Source organism: Rhinolophus ferrumequinum, chromosome 4, assembly GCF_004115265.2.
Source record: "Rhinolophus ferrumequinum isolate MPI-CBG mRhiFer1 chromosome 4, mRhiFer1_v1.p, whole genome shotgun sequence".
Classification (NCBI taxonomy): Eukaryota; Metazoa; Chordata; class Mammalia; order Chiroptera; family Rhinolophidae; genus Rhinolophus; species Rhinolophus ferrumequinum.
The window spans coordinates 46,365,703-46,382,363 of NC_046287.1; the positions used below are offsets into that span (position 1 = coordinate 46,365,703).

Here is a 16,661-nt window from a genome sequence, read left to right on the forward strand (position 1 = left end):
ACAATATATTTAAAAGCTAGAGTTGTATTTTAGTTTTATTTAAATTTTCAATCATGAAGTTTCCACAGAATGATGATTGTAAAAAAGCAATAGATCTAATATAAAAGTCTCCTAAACATGATCAACCAGTCCTCAAGTAGATAATGAGCTCACTGCAAGTTAGAAAAGACATCACAGGAAATACAGGAAGCTTTGCTTCTACTCAGGCACTTAGGATCTCAATGAGCTAATTGGGAAGACAATGGTAGCACATACACACACGCACACACATGCACACACAGACACAGGCACACATACCTGACAGTGGGAAACAAATAGAATGAAGTATTAACTTTCAAGCACAAATCTTGGTGTCACAGTTCAGACAGAAGAGAGACAAACGTTGCTGGTACAGCGGGGGAAGCTACTTGAAAACTGGCCCCAGAAGGCAAGTCATTTTGATAGGAAGAGGAGAGAGGGATTCCAGGAAGAATAGGGAGATGTAATTCAAGGAGAAGAGAATGAACTACTGGTGTTCAGAAGAATACAGAATATAGGATGGCCTATAGTTGTTTTTTATTTCAATATTTATGCATATCAAAAAAGAATACCTTAACTTATACTTTTAAAACTCACAATGAAGGCAGGACTATGAATTCTTATAATATTTTGAGAAATAAAGTGCCAGTTATGTTAAACACTATTATGTTAAAAATGAGCATAACTTTTGACCTAGAAATTGTTTTAGGAATCTATTATAAAGAATACTCACACACATGCACAGGATATACTAGGGGTGCCAAAAAAATGTATACACATGACTTGTGTTCATCTTTTGTTATTGGTATATATTGAGTATTACAATTTTAATACAGTGTTTTCCTTTCTTAAAACGTGTGTACATTTTTTTTGGCACCCTCTGTATATGTAGGTGTGCATGAGTGTGTGTATTTAATTACATATTGAATACACAATATTTTTTATTGTAGTAAAACATTGAAAATCACTTAAATGTCTGTTGGTAGGCAGTGAAAAGCATTTTATTAAATATCATGAAACTGATAAAGATGAAAGAATGAAGAAAGGAAAAGAGAGAAAGGGAGGTAATTATATATGGCAGAATTTACTTCTTTCATTAAATCTCATGTTATTTGAAGTATTATTTTCATAATCTACAAATATTTAAAATATAACTATAAACATGTTAATTTGTTTGAAACTATCAGATATTTCCAATGAGAACTGTCTTCTATGTATAATATGAAAAAAAAATCATCACTTTATGCCCTCAGAAATCTACTTTTAAAATTCCTTCTTTCATTGCCTGATGAAAAGTCACTCTAGCAGCTGCCTTTTCTAATCCATTCAAGAACTCCTGAACATCTGCTAGACACTAGACAAGTGGGTATCCTCTTTTTAAAATCACATCTGTAATTTCTATCTTTAAACTCCCTTTCTTCCTAATATTCTGAATAATATCTGTATACCTAATTTAGGTATAAATAAGTCTGTGACACTGTCTGAGAATCCAATAAAATCTTAAGACATAGAAATCTTCAAGTACACACTTTTTCAGGCAACCAAAGGGCATTTGCTGATGCCTGGACCCTGGGATAAATCCCTGCATTTGACACTAACAATTATTCCTCTTGTTGAAGCTTCCTGATCTTGTCCTCCAGTTAACGAAAATATGTCAGGTTTTCCTTGTGCCATGATAAAGGAATTTCTTCAGAGAGCAAGTATAGAATTATCATACATTAAAGTAAGCACTTTTGTTGAATACCATTGCCCTAGTTCCCTCTTCTATGTGTGTTTTTCATAAAAATCAATAAGTAATTCCAGCAGCAAGGTTAAACATAAGGATTAATGCAGGGAAAACAATCCTTCAGTGCTTTTCCACAAAGTACCACAAATCTCAATTACATATTTTACAAATTAGTCTTTACTGTGGCTCTTTTGCAACTGCAATAAAAATATACATTCTGCATTAAATCAGTTATAAATATATAATTTTTTTATTCATTTGTAAAGTTTTCATCTGATATTATATACACCAGCATGAAATATTATTTAGCATCATTTAAATCTGATGAATCAATTTTTAGCAGCATCATTAACAAAATTCAATTTATATTCTATTAGGATCTGGATAGAAGTAATTTTCTTTCATCACATTTTATGTCCATATTTAATATCAGATGCAATACGAGACAAATTATAAAAATAATAGAATGCCAATAGGAAAAACACACACACACACACACAAAAAAAAAAAAACCATAAGGAGGAATTTTAAAGTAAAGCAAAGCCTGTATTAAAACTGAAACATTAGACTGTGTAGGTGGATTCACTGTTGATCCTATTTTGGCAAAATACGGGGGTAGTTTCAAGCATGGAACACTCCCAGTGATGAAAATAACCATTGATGTTATTTCTCATCAATATTTAATAAAACTGATTTATGATTCACACAGGGAGCTGAGTCTGGAGCTTGTAGCCAATATTACCCAAAATCACACAAGGAAAATACCACAAAAGTAAATAGCTAAAATATATTTCCTCTTGGAAAAAATAGCAGTCCCAAATTTCAATGCCCATAATAGCCTTCTTCAGAAGTGACTTAGGAATATATGAGTACCTGGCAGGCTACAGTCTACTTTAATTTTTTCACTTTCTTGAAAGGCCCAATTAATTTATGGGTGCCAGAAAAAATTTACAAAGATTTTAAGTGATGAATTGTAGTTTTTATACCTGATACTTTAAGGAGGGCATGTAAGGAAAGCTTTATGATTTTTTTGTGTAAAGAAGACTGATAAGGTAAATACTCATTATGTCACATCTCTAATAAAGAAATCAATTAATGCATATTTTCAAAACCACCTTAAATAAGATTCTTGACTAATTTCTGGTATTTAGAAAGCAAACTTAAATATTCATCTCAAAAGAAAAAAGAAGGTAAGTTCAAATACATAGGAGAAATTAATGCATGTTGCTATAAATTACACACAGTAAACACATGTAACGTAATGGAATTTTGAATTTAATTCAAATAAGTGAGAACCTGACTGCAATATACCGAATAACATAATTTTTGTTGCTTTCAACATTCTGTCCCACAACTCTCGCCAAAATGTCAACCATCACATTTTGTATCAAAAGCATATTTACTCATTTTTTGCTGCCATTGCCTCTAATCCCTGCCCTAATGTCCATAGCTCAATAAATGTATCTTGTAAAACCACATTGCCTCTCAGCTATATATCTTTAATATTTAGATTCTTACATACAACTAACATATATCATGCACCAACTCTTCATGCGAAGGGCTAGATTCAAAGGCAGAGAGCAGCCTTGAGTGGCCCTCCCCTTGTAGCAGACATCACTCTTTGCACTCATCCTTCTGCCCTACAGACTTGGAAACAAGAGGAGGAGGCAAGACGTCTGGTGGAGGACATGTCTCTTCCTCTATCCTAATGAGACTCTATAATATTCCAGCTGTCCTGATAAATCACAAGAATGGCGGTTACTTGTGCAAATTTCATGGACAGGGCAGAATTTGTAGCAGAGAACACAGGCTTGGGCCTCAGCACACGGGCAGCAAGACTTGGCTCCCAACTGTGACCAGTATGTAGCTTTGGGCAAATCAATTCTTTCTCATCTCATTCTCCTCACTCTTCAATTGGGGATAATGACACCTTATGGGTTTATTTTGAGAATGAAAATCACCATGGATTGAAAACCTTTTGCTTGGTGCCAGATACATAATAAGCAATCGATAAAGGACATCAGTAGTTGACATAAGTAATGACAGTAATTACAATAATAAAGACTGTTGGACAATTAGTCACCGTAAGAACATAGTGTTTGTTATTACCTGGCTTTATCTTTGATTATTGTACACAAAGACTAGGGAAAATGGTGCACTATATACAGTCCATGTAGCAGTAAAAGCATGTATAATAATTGTCTTCTATTAGTTATTTTCAGAATGTCCTGTTTATAGGTTGGTCTTGCTTATGGGCTTCCTTTATCTGATATAAATTGTTTCCATCAGGTTTAATGTATCATGGATTTTTTTAAATTGGGCTTTTGTCTTTTGTTCTTATGATTCAGAAGACCAACAACAAAAATATGCCTGAGATCTATTTAGCACCTATTTAGCGACTTCGCAGGGTGCATTTTATCATTAAATGACATTAATTGGGTTGTTCTATCGAAATGGAACATTTTTTTTTCCTGACTGTACAACAGATGGAGAGTTCAAACCATCACCTGAATAGTTTTGTACTCATCTCCTGTACCCAATTTCTTTCCTTCTTTTGAAAGATCATGGCAAGTTAAGTACCAGTTTAATGGCAGTTGGTGTGATTTCCTTCCCATGTGTGATAGATTTGTTGTTGCTGTTTTTCTAACTGGCATATCCCACCTGTTTGCATAGTTATCTTCACCAGCATCTTACTGTAGGTGAGTGACGCTAACCTTTTACTACAAAATCAAAAATATAACTAAGCTTTGCAAGGTACTTTTGGAGTTTTCTTCTTTAACACTGATCTGAAATGTATAAAGGTTTGGGGGAAGACAGTAAATTATAGTGGGCATCTGCGAATCATGAGAGATGAGTTCAGCCTTGAATCTGCGTGAAGTTCTCTGGAACTCTTGTGTTACTTGTGTTGATGTTCAGTTTCCTCATCTGTAAAACTGTGTGAGTAACCCACATGACTGTCTTATCTTTCCCACCTCAAAATTCCTCTAATTTCATGTTCAGGGCTATTACAAAAAATTGCAATGTCTCCTCTTTTATGTCTCTGATCTTATGTCCCACATATTGATAAGCATATTGGTAACACAGAGAAAGGGAGGGGCTGAAAGTGGGGTGAGTACTCAGAAAATGGAGGTAAGATAAATTTTCTAAATAGCTTGATGTGATGTTTTTGTTGTTTCACGTCCATAGTGTGATTTTTGGGTATCGTTTGCCCCCAGACCTTTTCACTGTGTGCTTACTACCCACCTCCTCACACACTCATTTTGATCACAGAATCTGCATGTCTGCTAAACAGATTTTGCAATCTTCAAATATGTCCTTTCGATAAGGTATATTCCTCAGTGGACCTGGAACATGGGGAGTGTGTGATGTCTTAAAGGTATAGGATAACATCTTAGAGAGGATGTGTTAGTTGAGGGTCCTTAAGAGTGAGCTGTCGGGACGGCACCTTAAAATAAAGATGGATAGATATTTAAATGGAAGGGAGAGGGACAGAGAAGCAACCAGCATCTCAGTCACGATTTGACACAGAGATTTAGGGGAGGAGAGGAAATAGTCCATTGAATGCTGGCGGCCATGCAGAAAACAGCCTGGCTGTGGCTTTTGTTCAGTGTCCCAACTGGTGCTTTTCTTAGATCTGTGAAGGGAACACCTGTTGAAAGGCTGCTAAAGATAGGGCATGGCTCAAATCCATGGGGCACAAATTCAAATGTATAGAAATAAATAAAATTACATGTGTGAGGCTTAATTAAACTGCAGAAAATTCAATGGCCCAGGTTAAATATTGATACGATTCTAAAGGAATTCTAAAGAGGCAGATAAAGCACAAGAGTGATAGTTTTGAGAGTGGCAAGGAAGGCATAATTGATTAATGAAGATCAAACAGCACCAAATATTGGCCCTCTAGAAATCTATAGATTGATTAGAATGAAATGAAATTTGGGATATTAATTTATAGGGGCAAAATGCAAGGCTAAGAACACGCTGTCCTCACCCCTTATGTACATCCCCCTTGCTGTAAGATCCTGAACAATCTGAGTAGTAAATTGTTACAAACAAAAGAGAATACTATCAGACAAGCGTGTGTTAATTTGAAATCATCGGATGTCCTGCACTTCATTATAAAAATTGTCATTTTCCTTAAATAACACAGCGATGCTTTCATATTTTGCCACTGTATCTCTAATTTGTAGCTCATTCTGTGTTTTGTTGTGTGCTAGCTGTGTTTGCTCTAAGTGTAGTTTCCCAGGTACTTCTCGCATCAACCCTGTAATTTAGGTCTATCACTTACCCATTTCACAGATGAGGAAACTGAGGCAAGAGAGGATAATTACTTTCCCAAGGTCATCACACTCGTATATAATACAGCCATGATCCAAACCACAGAGCCATTATTTTGAGTTCTGAATTTTTTCTCAAGTAATTTTTGACTTTGTAATGCATTCTCATGGCAGGTATACATATACCTCTATTACATGACTGATATAATGTATAAAAATGATACTTGTTTTTACTATTAAGTACAAATGTTAAGGGCATCAACATCATTACACTACCTCCCCGTTTATCTTCTCCTCTCTTCTATGCAATAATTTGAAATATTTACGTTACATTCAGTAAATCCTTCAGTTGTATCCACTGTGTTCTTATAGTGATTAGATATTAGAAACTAGGCTCATGACCAGTCATTTCTGATTGGCTGAATGACTTCAAGATTTCATGTGAAATAAAATCTTAGAGTTCTTGCCTCTTCAAAAATAATCAAAAAAGAGTTTGACACATTCTTTCCCTAAGGACTTTGTAAGCATTGTGTCATTATATCTTGGAGTTAATACTGATGTGAAATTTCAGATGTATCTCAGCATTGATTGTTTTATGTTGATTTACTGAGACAAGTTGTACCCTTTTAGTATATATTAATATATTAAGTTCTTCTTCTTTTTCTGCAATTTTGTTTGAGTTATACATCTTGAATATTTTTTCAGTTTTAAACGCATTTAAAGGTACATTTTTCTAGAGATGGTCCTGATATCTTTTAGTATTACTCACCTTTGATATCAGTTTTCAGAGGACCAGATATTTGTCACTGTTTCATGTAGAGGAGGAGCAAGGTAATGTTATGGGATAGAAATGAAGCTTTTTATAAGATAAGTGGGCATGTGTATGCATCAATGTTACTTCAATCCAGTGACTTGCAACTCTGCGTGCACATTAGAATCACCTGGAGAACTTTTTAAAGCCATCTATCCCTTGGATCACTCTAAAATTTTGATTTCACTGGCCTAGGAATGGTGTTTGGGAATTGGTGAGTTTTACAAGACTCCCCAGGTCATCCTAAACTGTAGCCAGCTTTGCAAACCTTGAGTCTTTCCCTCATCCTATTCAATATGGACCAGCAGCACTGGGTCCCTCATAATGGACTGTTTGTCCTCTTCTCTATCTCTCCACCAACTGCTTGCAGGAATAAGGTCTTCTTCTTTGTGATGCCACATGGAGTCTCAGAAAGCTCCCCTAGTCAGCTCCATACTGATTCCCTGACTCAGGCAGAGGTCTGCTCTGCACCTCTGGGCACATGTGTTATTTTAAAATGTCAGTATTTCACTGGCTGTCTCAGACTCTCAGTAGCCAGAATCCTTTCAGGAAGTTTTCTGTTAGACACCTGGCCCTCTGATGTGGTTTACAATTACAGGTTTGACAGAGTCCTTAAATACAGAAATTGCATTTCTGTTTCTCAGTCTCCACCACGTTTGGATGATTTTAAAGCTGCAAAAGTGTCTTTACTCTGCAATCTTACAATAGGGGCTCTTTATAATATTTTTCTACTTATGACTCTGGCTTTTAATTAATAGATTTTAAAAACTGAGATTTTTCAACATCATCACCATCGGTACTAAATTTTAATTAGAAATAAAGCTACTTATAAACAAAATTTTATAAATGAGTTCAAATTCACTGTATTGCATGATAATTTGATTAGCAAGAAAATGAAATGTGCTCCTTTTTAATTAATCATGATTATTTACATATAAGGTACATAGACCAAATTTATATGCACAATTAGGCATCTAATTATGATTTTAAAAAAATTCAACTGCATGCAGAAAGAGATGGTCACATATGTCTAATAAAATAATTTCTTTTCCTCATTTTGGGGGAAACACTATCTTTTTTTTCCATAAGAACTTTAAAAATAATCTCCTAATATGCTACAGTTTGTGTATTTACAGAGATACACAATATCAGGAAGTAGTTATCAATTTCAACATAAACTATAGTGACCATTTTAAATTTTTTTGATGATAGTACAAAGTCAACACTTCATTATCTAACCATTAGTCATACACTGATATTGAATTCTTTCATCATGTGAGAAAAAGAAGCAAACAAATCAAATTAAGTTTGTATGGAAAGGGAAGTTATGAGGAATAGTGAATACTGCTAACAAAAACAGACAAAATCAGAGAAAAGAACAACAAGGAAACAACTTACGTCTCTAGTATGGCTCTATATCCTAACCCAAACATGACTTGTTACCAACGAATTCAAAAGCACATATACTTTGTTCAGTCCATTAGTAAATATTTATAGAGAGCTCCCTAGGGGCCAGACATTGAGCTAGACCCCAGAGACATGAAGATGAAAAGACGTGTTTCCTGTTTTCAAGGAGTTTAAATCCTTGAAAGAGAGATGTACAAATAAACAGTAGAGCTACAGTAAGACTATTGCCTGAGTGGAGGCCTACTGCCCCCAGGGCAATTTTCCCTCTTAGAATTGGGCTTCTCAAGCCAATGCACTGCGTAAGAAGAATTTCTCTTTCAAAGAGGGATTAAACCCTGCATTAGTTGAAGCCATTGTAAGTCACACCAAAGAAAGATGAATCAACTTAAATACAATGCAGCACTTTGAGTTTAGGCTGCATTTAAACTGGTCAGGGTATGATTTGATTTTACATTGTATAAGGGCAGCTTAACACCTGAATGCTGGCCACTCTCCATCCAGACATGGGTAACCCAGTTAGGCCCTAAAAGAATGAGATGCAGGGTCTGACAAGCCATGCATTCTAGTTGTGTCCCAGATGTCAGGACTCCTGGAGCTTGTTGCCTGCAATTTACCAAATCTATGTATTTTGTGTCCCATACCACATCTGTGATTTCCTGCTCACCCCTGAAAGGCACTGATACAACCCATAACAGGCCTCTGTACTTTGGAGATGGGGAAGGATGGAAGATTGGTTCCAAAGCCAGATAAGTTTAAGAGGATACAGCAAATTGAAATGCTTTATATCTCTGGCTTCTAATTCTTTGTATCATTGGCCGAAAGAGATGAAAGAATACTCATCTAACTACAATGCTAGAAATCCACTATGAAGTTATATTAAAATGTAAGAGTAAAAATTTAGGGATATTATTTGCAGAATTCACTTTTTAAAAAGGATTATTTGTGTTTTTCAGCCCAATTTCAGTATTATTTTCTGTCCAAAGGCTGTCAGCCTTGTTGTTTAGTTCATATATCAGGGAAGTACTCCTCAGTCAATGCAAGACCTTTACATGTTCTTTCTGAAATTTAATACTTAGCCCAGAGTTCATTTTGCCATCCTGCATAATACCATCCAGGAGCTGCTATGACAAAGAAGGGCAGGTAGGAAGAGATTTATCAGCCACTTTTTCTGATGTGTGAAGGTCGATTGGCTGCGTTTGTACCAGTTCCTATCTGGGATCGACAGGGGTAGGTGCTTTCTTCCCTGGCTATGAAATCCCCCATTGTACTGCTCGCCCACTGAGATGTGAAACCATATCAAAAGTCAGGAAGTTGATGTGATTTCCAAAAGAGCATGAGTACGATCCTGTTATACATGGATTTTTCTTCTAGGCCTGGGCACAAGTGTCTAAAATTCTCTTAAATGCACCTGGGCCTTGACACTTTAAGCAAAAATTAATTGTTTTTATTTTCAAAGGATGTTGGTAACAATTCTGTTATGGATTGAATGTCCCCACCCCCCATCATATGTTGAAGCCCTAACGCCCAGTGTGATGGTATTAGGAGGTGGGGCCTTTGGGAGGTGATTTTGTTTAGGTGAGGTCAGGAGGGTGGGGGTCTCGTGATGGGATTAGTGTCCTTATATGAGAAGATCAGAGAGCTTTCTCGATTTCTCTGTCTCTCTCTCTCTCTCTGTCACACACACACACACACACACACACACACACACACCCTATCCATGTGAGGACACAGCAAGAAGACAGTTGTCTGCAAGCTTGGGAGGGCCCTCACCAGAACTCAACCATGCCAGCACCCTGATCTTGTACTTCCAGCCTCCAGACTGGTGAGAAACAAATGTATGGTATTTCCACCACCCGGTCTATGGTATTTTGTTATGGCCGCCTGAGCTAAGGCAAATTCTCAAAGCATAGAAAAAAAACGTTTTGAATTCTATGCTTTTTTGCTTCAATAATGAAATATGTTCAACATGTACACCACTGTAATAAATGCAATATCAACTAATGGCAGACACTAAGTTCTTTCATTACATGTTTAAATGGGACATTTCAGGATTTACTAGGACAAGTCACATATAAATCTATACATTTGAGCACATCATATTCATATACTAGCATCTATTAGATCGTTGATACACATTCATTAAGTACTTGATTGGCTATCTTCTGTTCTGGGATTAGTTCACTTCTTATGCACTCATCAATGCCTAGTATTCCAGTTATTTAAAACTTACCTTGACTGCTAGACTATAGCTCAATGCGGAAGGAAACCATATCTTGTTTATCTTTGAGGCAACAACCCCTGAACCTTGCTCAACAAATAAATACTTTTAAATGCTATAATTAAGAATCAAAATAATCTAAAATGAGAGATATTTAAGTATCTACAGACATTACTGAAAATATATAAACATAGACTGTATATGATAGACTCTAAAGTAGACTATACTATGACACAGGTATATAATTAAAATTTGCAGTTATTTTCTTAAATACTAGAGCTAATCTTATCATGATATATCCATCATACAACTATGATTTCCATTTCAAAAACATTGTAATATAGAAACTGAAAATGTGTTTTACCAGTAAGACAGACCTATCTCATTAAAGCCACTGTAGCCCAGCTCTTGCCTGCTAAGTCCCAGATCTTCAAGGTCCATGCATTTAAATCCTGGTGGGCACTGGTAGCCTTCTTCTAGCTCTGGTGAGCAGTGTGTATCTGGGATAGCTAAACTATTCCAGGTTACATTTCTGTGAACAACACACGAAAGAGTTAAACAATTTCAACCGTTGTAAATATTGATTAAAATGAATGATGTAACCAGTTTTCATTAATAACTGCTGCATATGGGCACAGGTTTAAGATTCGTGTTTTATAAATGATATTCATAATATTAATGACATATTAAACATTCTCAAATGATACCTGATCCATCTCTACAATAGGTCTTTATAAGAATATTATTACCTCTGTTCTTTTGTCTTTCAAGAGCAAAGACCACATAAGTAAAAGAAGAAATTTTCCTATATATTTGCAAGGAATATTAACTTGTCTGAGGATTGTCGTTAGTCACAAAATCCTTATCCTACTGTGGACACAAATTTTACTTCTCTACTTCTAAGCAATATTAAATGATGGCAGTCATTTGCCATATGGTACAAATACTATGAGTCTTATAAATGTCTGTTGGCCTTCTGTTGTTTTGGCAGATGTGCAGTTTAGAAAGAAAACCAGACAAATAAGGTGAGATTGAAAGAGCTAAAAGTATCACATTGGAAAGAGAGATTATGGGATGATTTAGTAATAGCTCCAGGAATATTAAGGTTTTTATAGGTTGGTGGTGATCATAACCCTTTTTCTCATCTTTCTGGAGAACAAGGAGGAGATTAAGTTGATGTAGAAGGATTTAGGTATGTAATAGATTTCTGAGTAGCAGGTACAAGTAATCACTGGAATGGTGATTGTGGAATCTCGTTCTGAGTTGACCTTAAAAATGGGTCGCAAACAGCTGCTCTCTGAGGTTATTCACATGGATTGTGCAGAGGCCAAAGCTTAGGCTAGATGATTTCATAAGCCTTCTAAACCCCCGATTTTATTATAAGCCATTTCCCTTGTATCAGTGCTTCTAGGCGTTTTCTAAATGGGGACCAGCCTTAGGACAGTCTCAGTTTCCTCAGCTTATGGCCAAATTGAGGCAGACTTGTTGGGTTACATTTCTATTCTCTAATACCTTCTTATATTCAACTGGCTGCTACAACATGCTTTGTCTAGAGTCTGACACATAACTCTCTGCAGTCTCTTAGCTGCTTGAGGCCACCATATATACACATATTCAGTTTTACACACAACACACACACACACACCCATGCCTGGTGATACCTTGCCAAGTTCTGTCTCAGTCATAAACAAAACTCTAAAAGCCTCATCCACATCTCAGACACCCTATGTTTATTCCCTCAGAATTATGTTAGCTGCAAGAAAGAAATTTGTCTACACATCTCAAGGAATAAGTGTTTGAATAATTGTTCCCCCCAGTTACACTTTCAGCAGCTCCTTTGGACTCCCCATGCAAAACCCATGGGAAAGGCTCACATTGTGGAAACTACCACTTGGTTGTGTCAGAAAGATATGACTTTAGGCAGACACATTACTTATTTCTCCTCATTTCCCATTTTTACATGTAGGCCAAATGATCCATTTTTGCTTAAGTCTAATCTGATTCTGTTTCTGATGTTCTACCCACACATTAGAACAAACTGGTAAGGATACTGGGCTTCAGAGTTTCAGAGTAAAGCTTTCTGGGTTTGATCCCAAACTCTGTCATTTACTGGTCGTGTGACTTGATTAAAGTGCTAAACTTTTCTAAGCTCAGTTTCCTCACCTGTAAAATAGGGAGAGTAATCAAATAAAGCGAAGCATGTGTGAAGATTAAGAAAAATAAACCAAGTAATGAACTCAGCATAGTACCTAGCACGCTGCAAGTGCTCAGTAAATGCTTATTATAAATAACCATTACTCATTACAACAATAAAATGTAGCATACATCCTGGCATGTAAAACACAACAATAAATAATTGTCAAAAGAATAGAAGGAATTTTGGCATGTGATACTGAAAGCATTTCATTCACAGAATTGTGCAGCTGAAAGAAACTTGCACCTAATTCTTCCTTTATACTTGAGAAAGATAAGGTAAAGTTCAGAGAGGGAAACGATTACTAGACAATCAAAATTAATTTTTTTATTTCCAATATTTTAAAAAGACAATAGCAGCAATGTCTGAGAAAATTCTCTGTTTATATGAAAAAGTTTCCAAAGAACATCATTTTAACAGCTATTTGGATAGGAAATTGGACTCCAGAACTAATCTGCTGGGTGTGAATTTTAGCTCAGCCGCTTTTTACATATATGACTTCGCCCACCTGTGCCTCAGTTTCTTCATCTGTGAGAAGGTAGGAAAATGCCTACCTCTTAGGGCTGTGGTGAAAAAGTAATGATTTACATCTGTAAAGTTCTGAAAACGGGTACTTAGACAATAAGCGCTAGTTGTTACCTATTGTTATTGATAGTTTGAAATTGGTAGACTGCCTAGATTAAGACGCTAGCCCTGGTGTGTACTGACTCAGTTTCCACATTTTTGAAGTAGGGACAGCAATTGTACCTATGATATAGGGGTGTTCTAATGATTAAATGAGCTAATGTACAACTCTCAGAATATTGCTGGGAATAAGTTAATCACTCAGTGATGGTTAACTATTCTGATTATGTTTTCATTAATTTATAAATATTAGAGTACCTTTTCCTTCTTGATTCCATTTGTTTTTTCTTTCATATTAACACCGATTCTCATTCTAAGCTCAACTTTCATCAGCACAGATATTATTTTGAAATCTTTTGGCTTCAGAGGCAGCAGATGTGAAACACATTATTTTTGCCAACATCAAGCTATTGGCAAATGCTTTTTACAGATGCATTTATTTAATGATTAATTGCTCTGGAACACGTGTATTTAAAACCACATAATAGCCCTTTTTAAAATTGAAATGAACGTTGAGAGTTTCAGGATATATACTTATTTATCTTAGCTTCATTTTCTCAGTTAACAAAAATCTTCTAGATTTTATTTTTATCTGTTATTATTATTTCTTTATTCATTTTCCCTTAAATATTCATGACAGAACAAAAAGCTCTCTGGAATTAGACAGAATTCTTGCTCCAACCAGCCAAATCCTAAATATAGGTAATGATTCTCACAGTCATCATAAATATCCACTCACGTTTAAGTGGGTTTCAAAACCTGTATTTCTTACTCACAGTCAGATTTCTAGAAAAAAGTATCCATTTTTAATCTCCCTAATTTAATTTTTTTGCCCATTTTCGTGTTCTCCAATCTACTGGAATTGGTCTTATTTCCATGTGTTACATCCAATTGGAGAATTTTAGTTTTTATCATCTGTGACCTCTCAACAGTGTTCCGCATAGTTGTTTTGGTTGTAGGAAGAATAATTACCCCCTAAAAATGTCCACATTCTAATCCCCGGAACCAGTGAATATATTATGTTACATGGCAAATGGGAATTAAGTTGGCAAATGTGAACAATATTGAATTTAGGTGATTATCCTGGATTATCTAGGTGGGTCCAACCTAATCGTTGAGTCCTTAAAAATGGAGAACCTTTTCCAGTTGTGGTTAGAGAGATGGATATAGAAGGGAAGTTCAGAGAGATGCAATAAGATGCTGGCTTTGAAGATGCTAGTTTTGTCTATTTCTCAGATCATTATCCTTTTCCATCTTAAGTACTGAGTTGCTCTGAAGACCTTAAGTACTGAACTGCTCTGAGCTTCGTGCTTGGCCTTCCTCTCTTTTTCATGATCTTCTGTCCCTATGCAATCAGATCCACTTTCATAGCTTCAATTCTCTGTCATCTAGATGTCTTTGCTGAATCTCAGGGCTACATGTTCAACTGCCTATTACATTTCTCCATTTGGCTACACCACAAATACCTCCAACTCTACATATCCCACACTGAACCCCGACTCGTTTCCCAACATTCCCTTTCATTACAAGTTGCACCATCACATCATTATCCAAAGTGTTGAGCAAGTTTGAAATCCTGGAATCACCCTGGATACCTACTTCTCCATCAAGGCTTATAACTAATCATCATATTTCCCTACATATCCTCCAAAACATCTTTTGAGCTGATTCGACTCTCTCCATCTCCACCTTTCCATGCACCACTGTCTAGCTTCCTAACTGGTCATCCTGCAGCCACTCTTAGCTTTACCGATCCATTCGCCACAGAGCTTATATAAGGCCTTTCCATCACCACTGTCCTACAGGGAGTCTATCGGTGTCAAATCTTTAATGTGATCAATAAGACCCTGAAAAATCTGCCTCCTCCCCTTCCCCCAAATGTCGTAGTATCCAACCAGGTTGCCTTCTCCCAGCTCTTTCTTCCTTCTACCTCAGGGCCTTTCCTCTGCTTAGAAATCTCTCCTCCCATCTTCTCTTGCTTAAGCCCTTATCCCCACCTGTCCATCACTTTCATAGCCTGATTGTCACCCTAAATCCCTAAGACTGGGTTAGGTTTTCCTGCTATAACTTCTTAAAGTACCCACACTTTTCATTTATGGCACCTGAAACGTGTAAGTCACATTTGTGTAGTCATTTATCCATTGGATGTCTTCCATATTCTACTGTTCCCCAGAGTAAACTCCAGTTCCATGAATTCCCTGACACATGCGATGTGTGAATTCCCTGTAATGGTTACATTCATGTGTGAACTTGGCTACACTGTGGTGCCCAGCTGTTTGACCAAACCCCAGTCCAGAGGCTGCCATAAAGGTATTTTTTAGATGTGATTTACATTTACATCAGCAGACTTTGAGTAAAGCAGATTACACTCCATAATGTAGGTATGCCTCATCCGGTTACTTAAAGGCCTTAGGAGAAAAGGATTAGCACTTGGAAGAGGAAAGAATTCTCCCTCCAGACTGCCTTTGGACTCAACACTGCGATATGGACTTCTGCTGGAGTTTCCAGCTGGCTGGCCTGTCCTGAAGACTTTGATCTTGATAGCCCCACAATTGCATAAGCCAATTCCATAAAATAAATCTCTCTTGCTCTCTAGATATATCCAACTGGTTATGTTTCTCTGAAGGATCCTAATACACCCAGGAGGTTAATAATTATTTTCTGAATAAATGAATGGATGCACCTTTCTTTTTACCATTATTTAAATCTATGGTGAATTAATTAATTAATTAATTAACTTCAGGAGAAACTCTTCAACAATTGGATTCTCGTGTTCTTATGCAATTTTTTAGTGTGCTATCTAAAACTTGGCATGCTTTTTCAATTTTTTAAATGTCTTGCGTTAGCAGTTTCCGTGTTTCAAAATGAGTACTGGAATCACTCTGAGCAGCTAATCATTTTTCAAAAGTCTTCAATTATCTGCCAGGCATATGTCTTTTTTTTATTTTTATTCTTAACAAAATATCCTATTTACAAATAACATATGTAGAAGTTCCAGATCTAAGAAAATGTATTCTCAGCTTGATGCTAAAACTGTTTACTAACAGCCCCAAACAAGACCTCAATAATTTATACTTTTATGGTTTTAAATTAGTTATTACTTCTGATGGCACTGAACATTGAGTTGTATATTAGAAGACAAGGATTATCATCTCAGTTCAGTAATTAACCAGCTTAGTTACCTCGGGCAATTCACTTTAACCATTTGAGCCTCAGTTTCCTCATCTGTAAAATGAAAAACTTTTCAGCTATTTAAAAAACAATTCCCAGAATGACCTCATACTTTCATATAAAAGGTAAATGATGGAGTAACACCATGTTACCCACCATATTCTCTTCTCATCCACCAGTCAGACTCACCAATGCCAAATGCAACAGCTTAAGAC

The 16,661-nt window shown here is 36.2% G+C and overlaps 1 protein-coding gene across 4 annotated transcripts in view; it reads right to left on the reverse strand.

The window, feature by feature from the left end:
- NALCN (sodium leak channel, non-selective) overlaps positions 1 to 16,661 on the reverse strand; it is a 315,292-nt gene that overhangs the window by 236,325 nt on the left and 62,306 nt on the right. For all 4 annotated transcript variants that reach the window (XM_033104832.1, XM_033104830.1, XM_033104828.1 and 1 more), the window contains exon 7: positions 10,835 to 10,989. In XM_033104832.1, coding sequence (XP_032960723.1) covers positions 10,835 to 10,989 — 155 coding nt within the window. The remainder of the gene's footprint in view (positions 1 to 10,834; positions 10,990 to 16,661) is intronic.